General features: G+C 35.4%; 1 protein-coding gene across 7 annotated transcripts in view; it reads left to right on the forward strand.

The window, feature by feature from the left end:
- VPS13A (vacuolar protein sorting 13 homolog A) overlaps positions 1–24,175 on the forward strand; it is a 253,881-nt gene that overhangs the window by 99,271 nt on the left and 130,435 nt on the right. For all 7 annotated transcript variants that reach the window (XM_023243364.2, XM_045043176.1, XM_023243365.2 and 4 more), the window contains 8 exons: positions 305–386; positions 1,640–1,794; positions 2,175–2,331; positions 13,872–13,951; positions 14,680–14,739; positions 15,190–15,343; positions 16,059–16,175; positions 16,249–16,352. In XM_023243364.2, the coding sequence (XP_023099132.2) occupies positions 305–386; positions 1,640–1,794; positions 2,175–2,331; positions 13,872–13,951; positions 14,680–14,739; positions 15,190–15,343; positions 16,059–16,175; positions 16,249–16,352 (909 nt within the window). The remainder of the gene's footprint in view (positions 1–304; positions 387–1,639; positions 1,795–2,174; positions 2,332–13,871; positions 13,952–14,679; positions 14,740–15,189; positions 15,344–16,058; positions 16,176–16,248; positions 16,353–24,175) is intronic.

A 24,175-nucleotide genomic window follows, 5' to 3' on the forward strand; every position in this document is an offset into this window, starting at 1 on the left:
CCATGGATGTTCTGATATGTATTTATTTAGTGATAGGTTGAATTAACATTGTATCTAAGATCTTTTTCTACTCAAAGCCTGTCAACAAGAAAATTAATGTAATAGTTCGACCGTTTATATTTAGCCTTGAAATTGTAAAACCACATCTTTAAACCAAATTTTATTATTTACTTTTCTAATTCAGACTAGGTTTTTTTCTTAATTAATTCTTAGGGAGATTTATTTATTTATTTAGGTAAAAATTGTCTTAGGACTTGGAATAAAAATCTTTGTGCTAATTAACAGTGAATTACTTTTCTTCCAGATTCAAAGGTCGACTTCTTTGGGAACATCACAGATTTCACAGAAAGTGCTTCCTCTCCTGGAACTTCCATGTGTCGAAGATGGTAAAATGCAACCGCTTTAGGAAGTTTTTCTTATTAAAATGTGTTAGGAATATAATTTTCATTTGAGACCATATTAAAAATTTCAAACAATAGCAGATATTTATGTATTTTTTGGAAATTTCACTAAAATTCCTTTAAACACTAGAACGTGGGGTGTTCCTTAAAGTTGCTTTTGCCGTGGGGTTTTTTGGTATGTAAAATTTAAACTTGTAGTCTCAAAGTCTACTAGTAAGTTAATCTTTTTATCCTCCTTTGAGCTAGGAGCCCTAGTGAAGCTGTTGGTACCTAATTTATGATATTACTTATTTAGAGAGTTTTGTTATAGTAAAATTTTAGTTTTATATTTTCCTTTTTTGTTACTAAACAAAAAAATCAAGACTTAATACCTACTACATTCACATATGAAAACTGGTAAATATTTTGATAACAGATATCTGCTTTTTCTTGGCCACATTGGAAAGAAAAGCAAATGTATTTCTCTGTTTTTAAGGCTTTAAAAGTTGCTAAATGGTAAGTAACTGAAGTTGCCGTTTTAATCCTTGGTTTTCTAAAAGAATGTTTTTCTTTGTGGTAAATGGGGCAGGGAGGAGCTATTTTTGAGATATTCTGCCCTAAATTCAGTCTTGGGTTGTTCGGGACATACTTCAGGTGGTTTTAGTTTTCTTTAAATCTTCTTTTAATAGTTTTACTAGTTTTGGAGTTGTTTTTAATAGCAAACTGTAGAAATTTTTTATCATATATATGTGTCCACACACACACACACACACACACACACACACACACACACACACACACACACATATGAATTCAATAGTGATTGATTTCAGTTTCTTCATCCAAATCTCAGGGCCTGCTGTGTGCTTTTAATATTGTAGATTTTATAACTAAGTCCTGTTTCGTTATCGAGATATAGTGAGCATCTTAGTGTGTTTGTTTGAAAATTCATTATGTGTGTAATCATTGGCATTTGCTATAAAATTTTCTTTTGAAATTTTTACATAGACTAATAACTTTAAAAGGTGATGTTCATTAAGCTAAAGATGAATTTTATATTTTCTGTACTCTTTTTGGTCAAAAATGGTATTCTTTCAGACAAAATCTCTATGTCCTTTACATTCAGTTTTTGATGTTTAGACCCTGGAACATTTAGACCCTTAATATATTAGCATTCGTATTTATTTCAAAAAATTATAAAAATGTTGCTAAATCAATCATTTTGATTATTGACTTAAATAGCGTTCTGTAATTTTTAGATTCAGAGGAAGAATTTTTTGACGCACTGTGTAGTCCCTTGGAAGAGCCTCCTCAGTCTCCCACTGGAGTTAAAAGTTGTCAACAGAAAAAGTTTCAAAAGCCAGATTATACAAAAAATATGATTCAGTATAAAATAAGATTTGAAGTGCCAGAGGTATGTACATGGTAAAATTAACATGGCTTATTTAAGTTCGTCATTTCTGCTGTTCACATATTACTAATATGCATTCTGTTTTCATCCTACGTAAGCTGAATCCAGATGTTGCTATGTGACTTTTCCTTCACTATTTTTGAAGATAATTTTCCTAATCAAAAGTTAGGGGTGTAGATTAGATATTATGGTTATCAGTGTACATTTATTAAAGATAATTATTTGTATAGCATAAGTTTTTTTGTATATGTGTATGTAAAATCTCCCCTGAAATTTAACTATATATCATGTATATACCTTACATATTCATATATAATCACAATCGACATAAACAGTTTTTTTGTTTTAGGTGTTGGTAGTTCCCTTTTGTCTTTCTTCTCCAGGTTTTGATTCAGTTTTATCACCTTGTTGGAGATTGTGAACTACCTGTGGTAGAAATTGATGTTTTAGGACTGGGCACAGATGTTGAGCTTAGAACATTTGATTTGAAAGCAAATGCCTTTTTGAAAGAGTTCTGCTTAAAATGCCCAGAATACTTTGGTAAGTGTCTCATTTTTTTAAAATAAATAAATTAACTTTATTGTTTGACTCTCTAATGGAGAGTTTTAAATTCTCTAGGCTTTAAATTAGTATGTTTGTTAAAATATTCTCCAAGAAATACTATGTTATGAGTTGGTCTTCAGTTTTTATCTTGTACTTGGGAATCTAGAGAGGTAGATCAAAGAGAAAATGAAGATAATTTTTTTTCATTAAGGAAAATAAAATAGTCCTGGTTTAATTTTAAATCTACCTAATCTACCTACTACAATGCTGAATTAATTTCCTGTTGGTAATGTAACAGTTTACCACAGACTTAGTGTCTTACAACAACAGAATTTTATTATCTTAAAATTCTATTAATCAGAAGTCTGACATAAGTCTCAACAGGTAAAAATCAGGGTGCCAATAGGAGTTCCTTTTTGGAGGCTCTAGGGGAGGATACATTTCCTTGCTCATTCGGTTGTTGGCGAAATTCGTTTCTATGTGGTTTAAATATGTTTCCTTCTGCCTATTAGGTGAGGGCTAGCCTCAACCTCCTGTGGGCCTCTCTAGTACACGCACATAGTTCCCTATATTTCAGAACCAGAGCAGGATGGTAGATTGTTCTCATGTTGTCGTGTCTATAGCTTCAGTCCAGGATAATGTTCTCTTTACCTTAATCACCTTTGCAGAGTCTTTATTGCTGTATAAGGTAATGTATTCTCAGGTTTTAGGGAAACATAGCATGGACATCCTTGGGCAGCAGGACATAGCATTATTTTGTCTAACATAAACATTTTATTTCCAGAATCATAATGGATAAATTATATAATACATTGGATATTTCCATTTATTGTCTTAGGCATTTAAGAGAGGGTGTTATATATATTTCTTCCTTTACATTTTTAGGTTTATTTTTGTAAGATAATTCTCAATGGTTGATGGAATGATTAAGGAAAATGATTTATTTCCATTGTGAGTGCCTTTTATTTCTTTTTCTTGTGTAATTGCTCTGGCTAGGACTTCTAGTAAATAAAGGTGATTAGAGTGGACATCCTTGTCTTGTTCCTGATTTTAGAGTAAAAGCTTTCAGCTTTCCATCATTAAATATGTTAGCTGTGGGCTTATTATATGTGGTCCTTATTATGTTGAGGTATGTTCTCTCTATACTCACTTTGTTGAAAGTTTTTATATAAATTCTGTCAAATGCTTTTCTTCATTCATTGAGATCATATGATTTTTCTCCTTCATTTTGTTAATGTGGTATATCACATTGACGGATTTCTGGATTTTGAACCATCCTTGGAATAAATCCTACTTGATTATTGTGTAAGATCCTTTTAATGTATTGTTGAATTTGCTTTGCTTATACTTTGTTGAGGATCTTTGCATCTATGTTCATCTAAAATATTGGCCTGTAATAATATTTTCTTGTGGTAAATTTGTCTGGATTTGTTGCCAGGGCAATGCTGGACTTGTAAAAGGAGTTTGGAAGTGTTTCCTCCTATTTCTTTTGACGTGTTTCTTCAGAAAGATTAGTATTAATACTTTGTTTAATGTTTGATAATATTCATCTGTTAAGCTGTCTGGTTTGTTTGGAGGTTTTTTTTGTTTTTTAATGTTTGTTTATTTATTTTGAGAGAGAGCATGTGTGCATGTGGGGGGAAGGGCAGAGAGGGGGGAGAGAAAGAATCCCAAGCAGGCTGCACACTGTCAGCACAGAGCCGAATGCAGGGCTCGATCCCATGAACTGTGAGATTATGATCTGAGCTGAAATCAAGAATTGGATGCTTAACTGACAGAGCCACCAAGCAACCCTGTTCAGAAGTTATTGATTAATGATTCCGTTTTTTGTTTTTTTGTTTTTACAAGTAATTGGTCTTAGTATTTTCTATTTCTTCATTATTAAGTATAGGAAGTTCTATTAAGTCTCTGAGTTTATTTCTTTTCAGATGTCCAATTGTTAGTGTTAGGGTTTTTCTTAGTAGTCTCTTATGATCCTTTGTATTTCTTTGGTTATCATTTATTTGTCATGTCTCCTTTTTCATCTCTGATTTTATTTCAGCCCTCTCTCTTTTTTTTTTTTTTTTTTTTTTTTTTTTGATGAGTCTAAAGGTTTGTGAATATGGTTATCTCTTTAAGAAACCAGCACTTAGGGGCGCCTGGGTGGTGCAGTCGGTTAAGCGTCCGGCTTCAGCCAGGTCACGATCTCCCGGTCCGTGAGTTCGAGCCCCGCATCAGGCTCTGTGCTGATGGCTCGGAGCCTGGAGCCTGTTTCCGATTCTGTGTCTCCCTCTCTCTCTGCCCCTCCCCCGTTCATGCTCTGTCTCTCTCTGTCCCAAAAAAATAAATAAAAACGTTGAAAAAAAATTTTTAAAAGAAACCAGCACTTAGTTTTATTGATCTTTTCAGTTGTTTTTTTAAGTTTCTATTTTCTTTATTTCTGCTCTTTTATTTCCTTCTAATTTGGGGTTTCATTTGTTCTTCATCTGGTTCCTTGAGGTGTAAAGTTAGATTGTTTATTTGAATATTTTCTTGTTTCTAAAGGTTTTTGCTGTGCTCTGTATTGCTGTGCTCTGCCCTCTTAGAAACACTTTGGCTGCATTTCATAAACTTTAGTGTGTTGTATTTTATGTTCTCATTGGTCTTAAGGTATTTTTTAAAAATTTTCTTTGGATTTATTGACCCAGTAAAAAATGTTAATATCTGCAGTAATTCTTTTTTGACCCAAGTAGTAAAACTGTAACTGTTTGCAGATGACATGGTATCACATCTAGAAAACCTTAAAGGTTCCACCAAAAAAACGGCTACAACTAATCAATAAATTCAGTGATGTTGTAGGATAGAAAAACACAAAACTCTGTTGGGTTTCTATATACTATGAGAAAAAGAAGTTAGGAAGACAGTCCCATTTGTTAACAAACTGGAATGAATGATGACTTTCTGAAAAGAAAATTTACTCAAATGAAAAAATAAAACAATCCCATTTGCAATTCCATCAAAAAGAATGAAACACATAAGAATAACTTTAAGAAGGTGACAGATGTGTATACTGAAAACTGTAAGACAGTGATGAAAGAAATTAAAACGAATGGAAAGATAGTCCATCCTTATGGCTTAGAATTATTAATACAATTAAAGTGTTCATACTATTCAAAGCAATCTACAGATTCAATACAATCCCTATCAAAACTCCAGTGTCATTTTCACAGAAATAGAAAAAAGAATTCTAAATTTGTCAGTCACCACAAAACACCCCAAATACCCAAAGCAGTCTTGAGAAAGAAGAACAAAACTGGAGGCATGATGTTCCTTGATTTCAAAATATATTACAAAGCTATCTGTGGTACTGATGCAAAACAAAACTTTATGGTACCAACATAAAACCACACTCACCAATCAATGGAACCAAAAAGCACCTAGAAACAGACCCATTAACATATGGTCCATTATTTTATGACAGAGGAGTCAAGAACATAAAATGAAGAAAGGATAGTTTCTTCAATAAATGGTGCTATGAAAACTGGACAGCCACATGCAAAAGAATGAAACTGCTATCTTATACCATACACAAAAATTAACTGAAGATAGTTGAAGACTTGAATAAAAAACCTGAAACCATAAAACTCCTAGAAGAAAATGTAGGCAGTAAGTGCCTTTACATTAGTCTTGTGTTGATTTTTTTTGATCTGACTCCAAAAGCAAAGGCAACAATAAACAAGTAGGAATACATTAAGCCAAAAAGCTTCTCCACAGCCAAGGAATCCACCAACAAATTGAAAAAGCAGCTGACTGGATGGGAGAAGATACATGCTAATCACATATCTGATCAGTGGTTAATACCCAAAATATATAAAGAATTCTTGCAACTCAATAACCAAAACCCAATTCAGTTTAAAAAATGGACAGAGGATCTAAAAAACATTTTTCTCAAAGAAGACATACAGATGGTTAACAGGTACATGAAAAGATACTGAATATTGCTGATTGTCAGGGAAATGCCACTTAAAACCACAGTGAGATATGACGTCACACCTGTCGGTATGGCTGCTATCAAAAAAACCCCAAGAAATAACAAGTGTTGACAAGGATGTGGAGAAAAGTAAATCCTTGTGCACTACCAATTAGTGCAGACATTATGGAAGATCACATGTACATTCCTCAAAAAATCTAAAATAGAGTATCATATGATCTCGCAATTCCACTTCTGAGTATTTACCCAAAGAAAATGAAAACACTAACTCAAAAAGAGAAAGGTACCCGATGTTCACTGCAGCCCTATGTACAATAGCCAAGGTATGGAAACAGCCTAAGTTCAATCAATGAATGAGTGCATAAAGAAGATATCCTATTTACATACATACACAGATACACAATGAAATTCTGTTCAGCTATAAAAAGGAATGAAATCTTGCCATTTGTGACAACATGGATGGACCTTGAGGGCCTTATGCTAAGTGAAATAAGTCCAAGAAAGACAAATACCATCTGATCTCACTTATATGTGGGATCTTTACAAACAATCCAAGTTGATAGGTACATAGAACAGATTAGTGGTTGTCAGAGGTGGGGGTGGGGTGGCGTGGTAGTTGGCATGGGTGAAGGGGGTCCAAAAGATGTAAACTTGTAGTTAGAAAATCAGTAGGATGCAAAGTATAGCATAGTGGCTATAGTTAACAATACCTAATTGCCTATTTGAGAGCTGCTAAGATAATCTTGAAAGTCCTCATTACAAGAAAAAAATTGTAATTACGTATGAGGACAGATGTTAACTAGACTTACAGATATTGAATCATTATATTTTATACCTGAGACTAGTGCATTGTTCTATGTGAATTATACCCTGTTTATGAAAGAGAAATGATTGGGGTGCCGGGGTGGCTCAGTCAGTTGAGTGTCCAACTCTCGATTTTGGCTCAGACCATGATCCCAGGATCATGGGATTGAGCCCCACATTGGGCTCTATGCCGATCATGGAGCCTGCTTAAGATTCTCTGTCTCCCGCTGCCCCTCTCCCTCGCTCTCACACACACACACACACACACACACACACACACACACACACACTCTCTCTCTCTCTCTCTCTCTCTCTCTCTCTCTCTCTCTCTCTCTCTCTTTCTCTCTCTCAAAAAAATTTTTGTTTCAACTACAAAAAATTTAGTAGGTTAATTTTAATTTTATAAAACTTCTTTGTAGCAGAAGAACATCATATGAGTAGAAATTACAGTAAATTTTAATAGACTATTTTTAGAGCAGTTTTTGAATCACAGTACAGTCAGCAGATGGTATATGGATTTCCTCAGGTACTTTTCACATGCTAAACCTCTCCCATTATAAACATCCCCCACCAGAGGAATTTGTTGCAGTTGATGAACTTACATTGATGTAGTACAAAGTCCATAGTTTATATCAGGGTTCAACTTGGTGCTGTGCATTCTGAGGGTTTTGGACACATATATAACGACATGTATCCAGCATTATATTATCATACGCAGTTCCACTACTCTAAAAATCCTCTGTGTTCCACCTATTCATCCTTTTCTGTCCTCCCCCTTCTCCTGGCAACCACCAAGCTTTTAACTGTTTCCATATTTTATCCTTTTCCCCAAATGTCACATCCCTGGGATCATACTGGATTTTGCTTTTCAGACTGACTTTTTTTTCAGTTAGTAATATGTATTTAAGTTACTATTTCCATAACCTTTCATTACTTGATAGCTCACTTCTTTTCAGTGCTGAATAATGTTCCATTGTATGATGTACCACAGTTTATTTTTCCATTCACTTAATAAAGGACATCTTGGTTCACACATAAGTTTTTAGAGTTCTGAATAAAGGTGCAGTAAACATCTGTATGAAGATTTTTGTGTGGGCATAAGTTTCCAACTGCTCTAGATAAATACCACGGAACACAATTGTTGGGTCATATGGTTTAAGAGTATGTTTTGTGAGAAACAATACAGCTCTCTTCCAAAGTGACTTATACCATTTAGCATTCTTATCTGCAAAGAATGAGAGTTCCTGTTGCTTCATATCTTCACCTGGTGTTACTCTCTTTGATTTTGAGCATTCCAGTAAGGTATGAAATGGGCAGCTCAGCGGTTTTTTTGTTTGTTTAAAAAGTTTTTTTTTTTACATTTTAATTTTGAGAGAGAGAGACAGAGCACAGGTGGGGGAGGGGCAAAGAGCAAGGGAGACACAGAATCCAAAGCAGGCTCCAGGCTCTGAGTTGTCAGCACAGCCCAATGCAGGGCTCAAACCCCCACAAACCATGAGATCATGGCCTGAGCCAAAGTGGAAGTCAGATGTTTGAGCCAACCAGGCGCCCATATTTGTTTTTGTTTTGCAGTTCCTTAAAAACATGTGTAGAGCATCTTTTTCTATGTTGATTTTGCTTCTGTGTGTCTTATTTGGTGAGGTATCTCTTAAGGTCTTTGGTCTATTGTTTTTTTTAAATTTTATTTAAAAAAAATTTTTTTTTAACGTTTATTTATTTTTGAGACAGAGAGAGACAGAGCATGAACGGGGGAGGGTCACAGAGAGAGGGAGACCCAGAATCTGAAAGAGGCTTCAGGCTCTGAGCAGTCAGCACAGAGCCCGCCGTGGGGCTCGAACCCACGGACCGTGAGATCATGACCTGAGCCGAAGTCAGATGCTTAACCCACCAGCCACCCAGGCGCCCCTTTGGTCTATTGTTTTAATGGTGTTTGTTTTTTCTTGATTAATTTTAAGAGTTACTTATATATTTTGGATAACAGTACCTTATCATATGTATCTTTTGCAAATATTTTCTCCTCATCTATGGCTAGTTTTTTTCATTTTACTGACATTGTCCTTAGCAGAACAGAATGTTTTAATGAAGTCCTTTATGAGGTTTTTTTTTTTTTCTCCCCATGCATCATGCCTTGGATGTTGTATCTAAAAAGTCATTGCCAAAATGAAGGGTATCTAAATATTCTCCTGTGCTCCCTTCTTAAAGTTTTATAGTTCTTCATTTTACATTTAGATTTGTGGTCCTTTTTGAGTTGATTTTTGTGAAGGGTATAATCTCTATGTCTAGATTTTCTTTTCCTGTTGATGTCCATTTGTTCCATCAACATTTGTTGAAAAGACTAATGTAAATGGTACTGTTTGTTTGTTTTTGGTGTTATGTTTTTAATGTCTAGTTATCCAGTTTTGGTACATAGGAAAGCTTTTGAGTTGTATATTAACCTTGTATCCTGCAACTTTGCTCTAATGGCTTATTAGTTCCAGGAGGGTTTTTTTGATGTTGATTCTTCCAAAAGTTTTACATAGATGATCATGTCATTTGTGAACAAAGACAATTTTATGCCTTCCTTCCCAGAAATAAAAGAAAATACCTTTTATTTCTTCTTTTACTGCATTTTCTGACACTTAACAGTATGATGTTGACATCAGTAAAAAGGGAAGGACCTCTTACCTTGTTCCTTAGTGTGAAAACCTTGAGTTTCTCACAATTAAGCATGGAGTTAGCTGTAGGTTTTTAGAAGATATTCTTAAGTTAGGAAGTTCCTTATTTCTAGTTTACTGAGGGTTTTTATCATGAATGTTTATTGGATATGGTCATATGCTTTTTCTGCATCTGTTTATATGATCATGTAATTTTTCTTGTGAAGCCTTTTGATGTGATTACATCAGTTGATTTTCCAGTGTTGAGCTAGCCTTGAAGTTTGGGATAAACTTTACTTGGTCATGGTACATATTGTTTTTTTACACTTTGTTGGATTCAATTTACTAACACTGTACTTTGTTGAAGATTTTTGTATTCATTTTTTTTAATATGAAATTTATTGTCAAATTGGTTTCCATACAACACCCCAACAGTGCTCATCCCAACAGGTGCCCTCCTTAATATCCATCACTCACCCACCCCTCCCTCCCACCCCCATAAACCCTCAGTTTGTTCTCAGTTTTTAGGAGTCTTCTGTTTTGGCTCCCTCCCTCTCTAACCATTTTTTTTTTTCCTTCCCCTCCCCCATGGTCTTCTGTTAAGTTTCTCAGGATCCACATAGGAGTGAAAACATACGGAATCTGTCCTTCTCTGTATGACTTATTTCACTTAGCATAACACTCTCCAGTTTTATATACATTTTAAAGAGAGTTACTAGTCTGTAGTTTTCCTTCTTTTCTTTCTTCCTTTTTTTTTTTTTTTCTTCTTTTTTCTAATGCCTTTGCTGTAAGGTTTTGGAATTAGGGTAATTCTGATTTCATAGAATGAGTTAGCGAGCTTTCTTTCTGTTTGCATCCTCTGAAAGGGATTGTAAAGAATTGTTACAATTTTTCTCTCAAATGTTTATTAGAATTCACCAGTGAACCCTTCTAGGCATGGTGTTTTCTTTTTTAGGTTATTTATTATTGACTTGATTTCTTTAATAGATATGAACCTATTCAGGTTGTCTGTTGATTCTTATGTGAGTTTGGCAGGTTATATTTTTCAAGGAATTGGTACATTTCATTAAGTTACTACTTTTGTGGGCAGAGTTGTGTATAGTATTTTTTAATTATCCTTTTAAGTTCATGATACCATAATTTCTCCTCTTTTACTTCTGATACTAGTAATCTATGTCCTCTTTGTTTCTTAGTTAGCCTGGCTAGAGGCTTATAAATTTTATTGATCCTTTCAAAGAATCTTTTATGGTTTCTTCAATTTTTCTAAAGCTTTTTTATTTTCAGTTTCATTGATTTTGATCTAATTTTTATTTCTTTCCTTTTGCTTACATCAGTTGATCTTCTTTTTCTACTTTCCTAAGGTGGAAGTTTAGATTATTGATTTTATGTCTTCTAACATATGCATTCAATGTTACATTTCCCTGTAAGCAGTGCTTTTACTATTAGTCCCAAATTTTGATGAGGTGTGTTTTCATACTCAGTTTCTAATGTTTTCAATTTGAGATTTCTTCTTTTACTCATGTGTTACGAGAAGTGTTGCTGATTCTCCAAATATTTTGGAATTCCCCAAATATATTATTTAATTTGTAATTGAATTCCATTGTGGTCTGAGTACAGACACTGTGTGGTTTTTATTTTATTTATCTTTTGAATTTAGGAAGGTGTGTTTTATGGCCCAGAATGTTGTCTATGTTGCTGATCAGTCTGTGGGAGCTTAAGAAGGTGTATTCTGCAAGTAATGGAGGAAGTAATCTATAGATATCCATTGTGTCCAGTTGATTGATAGTACTACTACTGATTTCAACTATGTCCCTACTGGTTTTTTTGTCTGCTGGATCTGTCCATTTCTGGTAGGGGAATGTTGAAGTCTTAACTGTGATAGTGGGTTCATCTGTTTCTCCTTTCAGTATTATCAGTGTTTTGCCTCACATATTTTGATGCTTTGTTGTTAAGATGCATACAGCTTAAGGATTGTTATGTATTCATGGAGAATTGGCCCCTTTATCATTATATAATAACTTTCATTTCCCCTGATAACTTTTCTTGCTTTGGAGTCTGCTCTGTCTGAAAATTAACATAGCTATCCCTTTTTTTCATTTTATTAGTATTTACATGCTATGGTTTCCTCATCCATTTACTTTAAATCTGTATGTGTCTTTTATTTACAGTGTTATTTCTTATGGACAATATATAGCTGGGTCTTGTTTGTTTGGTCCACTGTGGTAACCTGCATCTTTTAATTGACGTATTTAGACCGTTGATGTCCAAACTGATTATTAGTACAAGTTGGCTTAAAATTTTTGTAATTAAAAGTAGTAGAGCTTTACATTTATTTTTGAAACCATATAAATCTGGGGCATCTGGCTGGCTCAGTTGGTAGAGCATGTGACTTTTTAAGTTTATTTTGAGAGAGTGTGTGTGCACAGGTGGGGGGAGGAGCAGAGAGAGAGAGAGAGAATCCTCCACACTGACGGTGCAGAGCCCAATGCAAGACTCAACCTCACAAACCCACGAGATCATGATCTGAGCCGAAGTTGGATGCTTAACCAGCTGAGCCTGTCAGGCACCCCAAGCATGTGACTTTTGATCTCAGGGTTGTGAGTTCAAGCCCCAGAACAGATATAGAACTCACTTCTAAAAGTATTCTGCTTACATGTGTATAAAAGTAAGTATTTTGGTACTTTGGCTGTCATAGAATCTAATGTTCTAAGAATCAGTCCTAGAATCTGATAGATCCCAAGATCTATCTGTGGGAATTAAGAAAGGCAGAAGATACGCTTGTATACGTATCAAGGAATTAAGGTCATCATCTCTAGGAACTTACTCCCAGGCAAAGCTGTCAGTTAGCTACTGACATGAAAACTACCCTCCCCTTTGTCGAGCCCTGGATTGAATGTGATCTTTGTATTTGAGAAAGCAAATAAAGTATTGGCAGCCTGAAACGTTAATCACTGAATGTGATTTACTCATACATTATAGTTGCCTATTCTACACTTGTTCTGTAGCCCTTGAGAACTCGAGTGTGGTAGATTTTATTATGATTATCTTGTGCTGAGAAAACCATCATACCTAGCAGATACAGAGTTTTACCTTATTAGGCTTTTTTACATCAAGAAACAGTTTGCTCTTGTGATTGGAAAGAAAAGTGAACCAGTTTCCTTAGTGTTCTCCAGTAATCCAGAAGTATTCTAGCAGTTGTGAATTATTCTGTTGATTTTTTTTTTCTAAAAGCACAGGATAAGGAAACCCCAGCACACAGGGGTACTGATACACAGTTGTCACTACACCTATTTCTATAATTTTTTTTTTTTAGTTGGGGGGGAAGAAGTGAATAGCACAGTTTCTCATAAATGATCAGTAAATAGTTCTGTGGACAAATGTGTGAGAAAAATTGGGACCTTTTTAAAGATTGAAATGTGAGTAGCATGTGCAGTAGGAGGCTGGCTTAATAGCTAGTAAGCTTTTAAATCTGGAAGAGTCTGTGGAATATGTTACTTTTTTCCCTCAAAAGTCTTACGATTAATTTGTAGTTCTTCCAGTATCTAGATAGTAATTTCTAGTAGTCATAGTAATTTGGTGATGATAGTTTATAGCCTTTATACAAAATACTGTTCTCTACGGCAGCTTTCCCACTTACTTTCCAAAGTTTTAATCAGAAGCCAGAGTACAACTAGTGAAGACTAACTACAGGGGATTTATTCTAATCTAAACTAATACACAGAAGAACTTAGTTTCTCATCACATACCTGATCTGTCTTCTTAAAGACAATAGGTTTCCACGGAGTCTTGTCATTTTCTTTCTAGGTTTTTCTGTGGCTCAGGGCTGCAGTTCTCTTCATGTCCTTTCATTGGTCCTAATAACTCTGTTTTTTCTTTTACTGATTGCTACTTCTTACCTTACCTCCTATCTGGGTTTAAAAGGGTAAGATTGTTGAACCTTGTGCCATAAGAGAAGGGAAGGGAATTGGGAGAAACTACAGCTTTAGAGTTTAAAATAAAGGAGGAGGGATCTGACTTGGGTAAGACAGAATTGAAGGCTCAGAACTGCCACAGGAAATTCTTCTTTTCCAGTTCTATTTTATTAATGTTGCTGCTATTGACTTTCCGTAAGTTTTTTTCTGTGAAAGAGTAATTTAAAACATTATTTTTAGATGAAAACAAGAAACCAGTTTATTTGATTACAACGCTGGATAATACAATGGAAGATCTGCTAACACTGGAGTATGTGAAGGTAAGCACTTCCATTTGTATGCTTGCTGTGGTGAGTGTGCTTCTGAAATGTTGTAATCAAGTTTTGTAAATTTAGGTAGGTTTCGTTTAATCTTCATTATAACGTGATTTCTAAAATTCCTACAACTTTAAGCTTTTCTTGTTTTGTCATCCTTTAGTTTCTAAACATTTCGTATAGAAAAATAACAGGCCTGTGTTCTAAGTAGAAATGACATGAAGTTTGATTTTTTTCCCTCCATCAGATAACCAAAAACACAAAACAAAACAAAAACAAACTTTTTAATCTTAATGGAATTTAATATGGTATACAATATGAGATGAGGCTTTCATTTGATTTCATCATTTATTAAGTTTTTATATGTACTGTGGTCTACTTAAGATTTATTCCGCGTTTTCATTGACCTATTTTTATGTAAGTGCCACATTAATTTAATAATTACTTTATAATAACAATGCTGATAGAGTATTTTACCACTTTTAAGACTTTTTTTTACTATTGATGGAGATATTTTAGGGTTTGTGGTGGTGTTTATGCATTGTTAAATAGCCTTTTTTTGACAAAAGCATTCCAGATCTAAAGATATCATGCACAGTATTTGGATACTTGGTAGACAATTCTATCACAAATATTTTCACAAAGGGAAAGAATTAGGAAGAACCTTAGTTACAATTGTATGTACATATGACTTCATAAGATACTAATGGATTTGCTTTTTTCTCTTTGGTTAGGCAGAAAAGAATCTACCTAATTTGAAAAGTACTTACAACAATGTTGTGCAACTAATTAAGGTATGAATGAACAATAATTTATTTTTTAATTAGATACTGTATTTCTAAGTAACTATATTATGGAAATTGTTTTATAACTAGAACTGTATAATCCTTGAGGATAAAAATGGAATATTATGAATTGTATTCCTTTTTTAGATATATTTAATATTTTTGAGAGAGAGAGAGTGCGCGCATGTGCGCAGACACTAGTGGGGGAGGGGCAGAGAGCAAAGGAAACGCAGAACAGAAAGTAGGTTCCAGGCTCTGAGCCGTCAGCGCAAAGCCCGATTCCACTCTCAAACTCATGAACTGCGAGATCAGAAACCAAGTCAAAGTTGAAAGCTTAACCAACTGAGCCATCCAGGTGCCCCATGAATTTTATTGTTATTACCACAAATTATAGTGCCTTATACTGAGCAACAAACAGATATTTATTGACCTGTTACTAAAATCAGCTTTGTTCTTTAGGTGAATTTTTCCTCTTTGGATATTCATTTACATACTGAAGCACTTCTGAATACAATAAACTATTTTAATAACGTACTCCCACAACTAGAAGAAAAACGAGCCTCTGTGTCTGTTGCGGAGACTGAAGACAAAGGAGAGGTCATTAAAAAAATGTGTACGTTTGAAATTCAGCTTCAAGGTTTTTTACCATGTAGATCAATAAATTTTAGCTTTTTCTTTGTTTTCTTATATATAATATTGGCTCCAGAATTCTGTTGCTTAAATTAGCATCTAGAAAGATTATTATGTACCAGGTAAATTTTAGAAAGTAACAGCAAAAGAAAGTATTTACCAGTGAAGAAAATGCGGTTTTTATTTATCATGTCACTCTTTTTAGTCAAATATCATATAGTAGTAGTATTTGAATTAAAATTCATGCATTTAATATCATAATTTTGGATTAGAAATTTAGAACTAAGAAAATTTTAATCCTGTCAGACTGTATTTTTTAAGCACATATTTTTTAAGCAATGAAAAGTTGCAGGTTTGACCATGACAAATACCACCTCATAATCATTGTGTCTCAAATGATTCATGATTTTGCAACTACAGTTTTTTTTCGTGTCATCCAGGATGAAACTAAATTGTTAGTCTCATCTAGAATAGTTTTTGGTTGTGTCTGATTTGTTTGGCTTTGTTTTCATTAGGCTTAATTGTTTTTTTAGAATTCCTAATTTAGTAGGGAATATCTTAATTTCAATAGAATGGAAAATCAGGTTTTCCTCTAGTATTATTAATTTATCTTATACTTCAATTACTTTATAAGGGTAGTGAGGTAACTACTGAAAGTTTTTCCTTATGTTTTATAATTTTTTTTTTTTTTTTTGCAGCTTTAAAACTACCCAAGAACGAAGATATTATTACCTTGCAGATTTTGGCAGAATTATCTTGTTTACAGATCTTTATTCAAGATCAGAAACGTAACATTTCTGAAATTAAGATTGAAGGTAATAAAATTTCAGAAAAAAAAATGAGAACTATGAAATGAAAAGCCATTCATTCCTCCTTTTATTCCCTTAGGGCTTGATTCTGAGATAATAATGAGGACTTCAGCCACTGAAATAAATGCAAAGCTAAGGAATATAATTGTCTTGGATTCTGATAAAACAGCTTTATACAAAAAGGTATGGACTTGTTTCTCTTAAATAATAGTGCATCATTAAATACGAGTGTTCTTTAAGGTTGGTCATAGGTATAAATTAGTTGTCAGCATTTTAGCAGTGTGGCTTATTAAGTTGACAGGTTTTGGAGTTAGGCCTAATTGGGCTTGTATTTTAGCTCTGTTCCCTAGTGGTTGTGTGACCTGATCTCAGATTCTTTTTATTTGTAAAATGAGGATTAAGTATCTCATAAAGAAGTTTATATCATACTCTGAAACATATTTGGAGACTGGGGGAGGGCAATTAGTAAATGCCTTTTCAATTTTTTTTTCTTTTTGCTCTTCTCTTCAAATACTGTGAATCTTGTGATGCATTTCAGATTTCAACAGCAGTGGATATGAAGTCAGACTGAGCAGATGAAATTATTTAAGTTTATTTTCATGGGTGCTTACTATAGTATAGCTGTTCACAATGTTAACAGAGTCCTTTGAACCCGATGGCTAGGGGTTGAAGGGCTAGGTGTTAGTACTGGGTGTGAGATGGTAAAGTTCTTGGACCAGATACCATTGTCGAGTTGGACAGGTAATTGTTGAACAGTGGAGCATATAGGTAGGATGGTGTATTTAAGGGAGTGAAGAGAACATCAGGTAGTAGCGTCAGAAAAGGCTGAGTTACTTCTTGAGTCAGGAAGTCGGAGTCTGGAGTGTGAAAGGAAAATGTGGCAATAATACCAATGAGATACAGTGATGACCTGATTTTTATGTTAAATGAAAATCCTTACTCTTTATATTTCCTTATTATGGCTTGCTAGCGTGAAATAACAAGAGTGCCAGAGCATCAAAGGTGCGTGGTCCATAGTAATAAGGAACAAGAAATCTTCTAGAAGCCATGGTTTAATGTATTACTTTTGCTTTTATTAAAAAACAAAAACAAAAACAAAAACCAAAAAGCAAAGTACTAACACACTTAAGATTATTGGTTTTATTTGCCCTGTGTAGAAAGTACAGCTCACATAAATAAAGGCATCTACTGAAAGTCATACAAATAATTAGTAATGAAACTGATAACATAATCCCAGTTATTTACTTTTTTCCTTTTTAATTTTATAACTAATGCATCTGTGAGGTTAAAAATTCAACGTAAGCTACAAACTGAAAAGTTTCTTTCTTCTTGCCCCACCCCATTTCCCCTTGCTATTCTTTCACTTTGATTCTAGTGTACAGGATTTTTATTTTACTTCTAATTTAAAAAAAAAAATGTTTTAATGTTTATTTTTAAGAGAGAGAGAGAGAGTGTGAGTGGGGGAGGCGCAGAAAGAGAGGGAGACACAGAATCTGAAACAGGCTCCAGGTTCTGAGCTGTTAACAGCCCAATGCGGGGCTCGAACCCATGAACCATGAGATCATGACCTGACCTCAAATCCAGCACTTAACCATCTGAACCACACAGGTGACCCGTACTGTACATGATTTTTAAGTAAACTGCCTTGGTTCAGTGACTCTCCACATGTTTAGGAAGCAGAGGGACAACTATTTGCCTCAGATCAGAGCTTCCTAATTATTGTGCCCTGAGTGGGTTTTGGGTATAATAATGTATTTAGCTTCTTAGCTTTTTGGGCAGTTGGGTAAAGGATACCTGGAGTTCTCAGACTCTTTGAATCTGTCCTGGAGCATCATCCTCTGTTTACCAGAGAACCATTGTATAGATGACCGTTAATTTTGTGTATCATAACTAACGTAGAATCTGAAAGGGATTCTAGCTGATCTGACTTTCTTATGAAATAAGATCTCATTGTAAATTTCTTATGTCTTCTTTATAGAAGAATGTTTCAAAAGTGAATGTTTACAAGAATTATCCCCTTAATTATTAATTATTATTATTATTGCTTATTATGAATGGTAGGTACATAAGTATTTCTAATCGTTGGATTTAGACAGATAGACATAAGAGTGGATGAGGCACTGATAGAGTAATTTTATCGCCTCAAAAATTGAGAGTGAAGGCTTTTTTTCCTCTTACATCAGTTTCCTTTGAGAAAAGTACTGTAAGTACAAGCCTAACAGTCTAAATTCTGAGAGCCAGAATGGTTGAAGAATGTTGGGGACCTCTTCAGTTTACAGATTTTTGCTTAAAATACCCATTTTTTAGTTTTATTTACCCCTTTTCTGCACCTGGTGTGTCTTATGCCATATCCTCTCTACTCTAAACTCTGTCTTAAAATTCTTTTCTTCTCTTGGGCTTTAGGGGAATAGTCACAAGGTCACTCAGGTGACTTGTGGAAGATATTCTGTATTTTTATTAATAATATTTGGAATATTATGGTCAGCAAAAGATGCAAAGTCTGTTTCCTGGGGTAAATAATAAATAGTAAATAATAGAAAATTATGTTAGGGAGAATAAGTACTTTGAAAACCAATAAAGTAAGATAATATGATAGATTCTAATAACATTTTAGGATTATCAGGAAATCCTGTTCTGAACATCAGAGTGAAATCTGAATCAGTTGTCAATGCGGAAAGAGCGTTCCATGTAGAGGAAGTAGCAACTATAAAAGGTTTGTGGCAGCAAGCTGCTGGGCACATTTGGAAGGTCGTAAAGGGCCTCAGTAATCCTTTTATAGAATTCTTCACTGGTTCCCCCCCCCCCATTTTTTTTTTCTTTTTGAAGTCAGGTTTACTTTATATTCAGTAAAATTTAGCCTTTTTAGTGCATATAGTTCCTTGATTTTTGTGGAACACCTACAGCTATGTAACTTCCAACATCTTAAGAATAATAGATTATTATCACCTCCCAAAGGTTGCTCCTGCCCTTTGTAGTTATCCCTTCTCCCCACCCTGGCACCTAGGAGTCACTGTTTTGCCATTTCCAGAATGTTGAATAAACGGAATACTACAGTATATAACCTTTTTAGTCTGATTCTGTCTTAGCATATGAGATTTTAATTTTTGTCTTTTCTGATTTTCTCTTCAACAGTCTAACTAGAGATTTATCCATTCTTTTCAAAGAATCAGCTTTTGGTTCAGTTGAGTGTTGTTTATTTAAATTTTTTTATGTCTTCTCTTTTTTTTTTTTTTTTTTTTTAAATGTTCTTCCTTCTCACTTTGGATTTAATTTCTTCTTTTCCTAGTTTCTTAAGGTAGAAACTTAGGTTACTGATTTGACATTTTTCTAATGCAGGCAGTTACTGCTATAAATTTTCCTTTAAGCACTGCTTTAGTTGTATCTTAGAAATTTTGATATGTTTATTTTTATTCAATTTAAAATAGTTTCTATTTTGTCCTGCAACTTTCTCCTTTACCCATGGTTTATTTAGAAATACATTGTTTAACCTCCAGACGTTTTGATTTCCTTCCCTTCTTTTTGTTGAGCTTCATCATTTTCCATAATTTTATTTTCTGTTTCACCTATTATGTTCTCTCCTTCCATAATTGCTGTCACTGTACCTAGTTTATTTTGCATCTCATTTATAGCATTTCTTCGTTCATCATGACTACTTCTTAGGTCTTGGATCTCTGCAGCAGTAGAACCTCTGCTGTCTTCTGTGCTTTTTTCAAGCCCAGCTATTAGTCTTAACGACTGTTATTCTAAATTCTTGTTCGGATATATTGTTTATATCTGTTTGGAGCAATTCTCTGGCTGACATTTCTTCCTGGATCTCCTTTTGAGGAAAGTTCTTCCGTGTCATCATTTTGGCTAGGTTTCTGTCTTTTATGTGCTTTAATAGCTTGTTACGTGTCCTGCACCTGCAAGTAGTACTATATTAAAAAGGTGTTGTACGCTGTCCAGGACCTGGCCCTTCAGAAGTGCTTTTGGAGTGTGGAGCGTGCACTCTGTGATTGCGTTTTGGCTGCTCTATCCCACTGGTCAGTCCACTGCAGAGCTCCGCCTTGCTTGTATCTGTGGAGTGTTGGGACCTTCCACCAGGTGTGCTTTGAATTGTTTGCTGGAGTAACCCTGGAAAAAAGGAAAGGAAGGGGGAGTCTGATCCCATATAAAGAGAAAAATGAAAGGGGTGGAAAAAAAAAGTTAAGTGGAGAATCAAAAAAACTATAAGGCTTAATTCAAGGAGAGAGAAAGGAAAATAAAGAAGGAGATCTAGAAAAGGTATAAAGAGAAAAGAGTAAAAATGCCTGATTAAACAAACAAAAAATTATATATATATAAAAAATAAGAATTGACCAAAAACCAACTCAAACTATGAACCTGATTCCAAAAGGAAAAGAGAAGAGAAAAGAAAAGAAAAAAGGAAAAGAAAAACAGACAAAACCACAAAACAGTTGTCTGTTGGTGCCTGAGACCCATGGCTGTGCTGGTCTGGAAGAGAGGCCCTCTGGTTTGGTCAGTGTCCGTTCTGCTTAGGTAGATAAGCAGTTGCCAGGCACGGAGGGGGAGGGTTTGGTGTAGGCGGGTCCCACCTCCACTGGGGGCCCCTGTGCTGCTCCCTGAAGCCCTATCTTGTTGGTGATGGGGGAAAAATGGCGACACCCCAATCTCTCCCCCCCAGACAGGGGTCTCAAGCCACACCGCTCAGGCAGCCCTCACGTAGTGGCGCCAGAGGTGGGCTTGCCCTGCTCCACAGTCTCCAGTGCCAGAGGCGCTCAGCTGGGATTCAAAACCCAATGTCTTAGAGGGCCCTGCACCCTACGGACCCTGTTCTGGTGTAGCCCCACTCCGCCCTGCTGATAGAAGGCCTCTGGCTGGCGCCTACAGGGTCTTTTGTCCCTGGGGAGGCAATAAACTCTTTTCCCACAGTATTGGAGGAAGGGGACTGTCTCTCCCGGTGCACCCCTGAGATCGCTACCCGGCCCCAGGCCTGGCTCCCTTCGCCTCCCCACCCCCCACCCCCACCCTGGGCACGTGCACGTCGCAGCTTCAGTCTGCAGAAAGTCAAGCACTTTTGAAAACTCTTATCTTCAGCTCCTAAAGCTGTTGCAAAATAGAAACTGGCACTCTCTGTAATTCTTGTTCCTCAGTCCGTGGTCCGGAGAGATTTTTTTCACCTTGTCGATACCACAGTTGCACAGAGAGATTTTTTACCTTGTCAGTACCACAATTCCACAGCCTCTCTGGCTTTCCTTTTTCTCTCTCCACAGAAGGGGTTCCCTCCCCTGTATGCCTCCTCTGTTTCCTCTGTCCCAATTCACATACACGCACCCGGAATCCACCAGGCTGTCTCCCTCCACCTGTGGAAATCTTTCTGCCCAGAATTCCTGGGTGTTGCAAGTGATCTGACCTCCATACAGCAGTGTTTAAGGGATGAGGGAAATCCCCGTCCCCCTACTTCTCCATCCTAACTCCCCACCTCTTACCTCCAAATATTTGAGATTCCTTTCAGATCTCTTATTGTTACTGATTTCCAGTTTAAATATCCCTCTTAAGCCAAAACTTTTTTAGTTCTTTTAAGCATGTTGGTGTTTGTTTTATGGACCATAAAACATCAACTTTGGTGAATGTTCCAAGTATACTTGAGATTAATGTGTATGTTTGGGTGTTGCTGGGTTGAATGTTCCACAGATGTCAGAGCACTAGTTTGGTTGATAGAATTCTACAGGCTACTGATTTTCTGTTGTTGAAGTTTCAACTGTGGCTTGGTCTGTTTCTCCTTTCGGTTACCTCAGTTTTTGCTTCATTGTTTTAGAGATCTTCTACATAGAGCTTTTATACTTCCTTGGTGAATTGAACCTTTGTGTTCTGTAATATCTCTCTTTAACCCGGTAATTACCCTTAATTTGAAGTTTGCTTTGGTAGTAATATAGCCACTCCAGATTTCTATGAATTAGTGTTTGCATGGTGTATCTTTTTCTATGTCTTAGCTTTTAGTCTATGTCTTTATACTTAAAGTGAGTGTTTTAGAGGCATCATATATTTCAATCTTGCTTTTTTATCCAGTCTGACAATCTCTGACTTCTAAATTGTGTTTAGGCCATTAAAAAAAATCCAATTATGATACAGATGGTTTAAAATTTGTTATCGCTTGGGGTGCCTAGGTGGCTCAGTGAACGTCTGACTTTTGATTTCAGCTCAGGTCATCATCTCACAGTCACGGGATTGAGCTAACAGCGTTGATCCTGTTTGGACTTCTCTCCCTCTCTTCCCCTCTCCGCTCTGCTCTCTCAAATAATAAACTTTAAAATTTGCTCTCTCTCTAATTGTTTTCTGTTTTCTAGTTGTTTCATTCTGTTTATTGTATTGTCTCCCCACATTTAACCTGATTTTGGATTGTCATTGATTTTACAGTTTCCCTTGGGTTTATGATTCATAATTTCAATCATAGTCTACTTTCCAATAATGTTTTTGCTTCATGTATAGTATACCTTACAATACTACTATCAACCCCTAATTATTTATTGTCTTTCATGGTATTACTGTAATATGTTTTGATATTGTGTATGCTGAAAATCTATAATACGTACGTACTGATTTTGGTTTAGTCAATTTTCTTTAGAGCAGTTTTTTTTTTTAAGCTCTTTTTATCTTCATTCTAGCCATTTCTGGAATTAATTTCTTCATGTAGCTTCAAGTTTCTTGTTATTTTGTTTCTACTCATTTCTTATAGTGCAAATTTGCTGGTAATGAATTCTCTCAGCTTTGGGGCACAAGGAGGAATGAGAACTGGAAAAGAACCCACTTTCATTTCATTTTCATTTCCCATTTGAAGTTTTTGCTGGGTATAGAATTCTGTGATGACAGGGTTCCCGCCCCCCACCCCATTTCAAACTCTTAAAGATGTAGCTCCAGCATTCTTTCTTAGACATGGTGTTGATGAGAAGTCATCAATGTATCTTTGCTCCTTTATACATATTTCTCATTTTTATCTGACTTCTTTCAGGATTTGTGTATGGTGCTTCTAGGAATATGTAAGTGTGTTTTGATTTGGGGGTTTTCTGAGCTTCTTGGATATGTCTACATTATTTTTCATTACCTTTTCAAATAGTTCCTTTGTCTCTCTCTCTCTCTCTGTCCTCCCCCTCCTCTCCCTTATTCATCTGCTCCTTGTATGTACTTTCTCCTCTTGGATTCCAAAAATTCTTTCTAGATTCTTGTTAGATATTGTCTTACAACCTTTGAATCATCTGTTCAACTTTTTCCCCTTCTTTTCCCCTGTTTTAGTTTGGATAATTTCTGTTAAGCTATTTTTTTTTAATGTTTCTTTATTTATTTTGAGAGTGTGGGGAAGGGACAGAGAGGGGGAGAGAGAGAAACCCAAGCAGGCTTTGTGCAGAGCCTTACACAGGTCTTGATTTCATGAACTGTGAGATCATGACCTGAACCCAAATTAAGAGTGGGATACTTTAACTGACTGAGCTGCCCAGGTGCCCCTGTTAAGCTATTTTTATAGCTTCTTCATCTCTGTTACTGTTTTTTTTTTTAATCTTTAATATTTTCTTAGATTCTCATTTCTTCATCTGTTTCTTTGGTGATATTCATCTGTTCTTGCATATTTTCCACGTTTTCTACTTGAAGCATTTACCATATTAGTCACAGGAACTTACAATTCACTGGGTGAAATTTCCAATATTTGTGTTATGAGCAAACCTGGTTCTCTTGATTTCTATGTCACCTGATGGGTTTTATTTTTCCTTGCTTTTTGCAATATATCTTAGTTATTGATTGAGTGTAAGAGATCATGTATGGAACAGTAGATACTGAAATGAATAGTATTTATGTCTGATAATGGGTCTTTTTTCTGCCAGACAGTTAGCATGGAGGTTGAGTCAATTTAACAGAGAGTTGAATTGGCTTTGAGTGTTCTTGTTTAATATGATTGCCTTCATTATACCCACTGCTTCAGATTCTTTCAGCTATATCTTGTGCTGAGGATGGGGGATTTTGTTTCTGGACTGTTT

This window comes from Felis catus, chromosome D4, assembly GCF_018350175.1.
Source record: "Felis catus isolate Fca126 chromosome D4, F.catus_Fca126_mat1.0, whole genome shotgun sequence".
Taxonomy (NCBI): Eukaryota; Metazoa; Chordata; class Mammalia; order Carnivora; family Felidae; genus Felis; species Felis catus.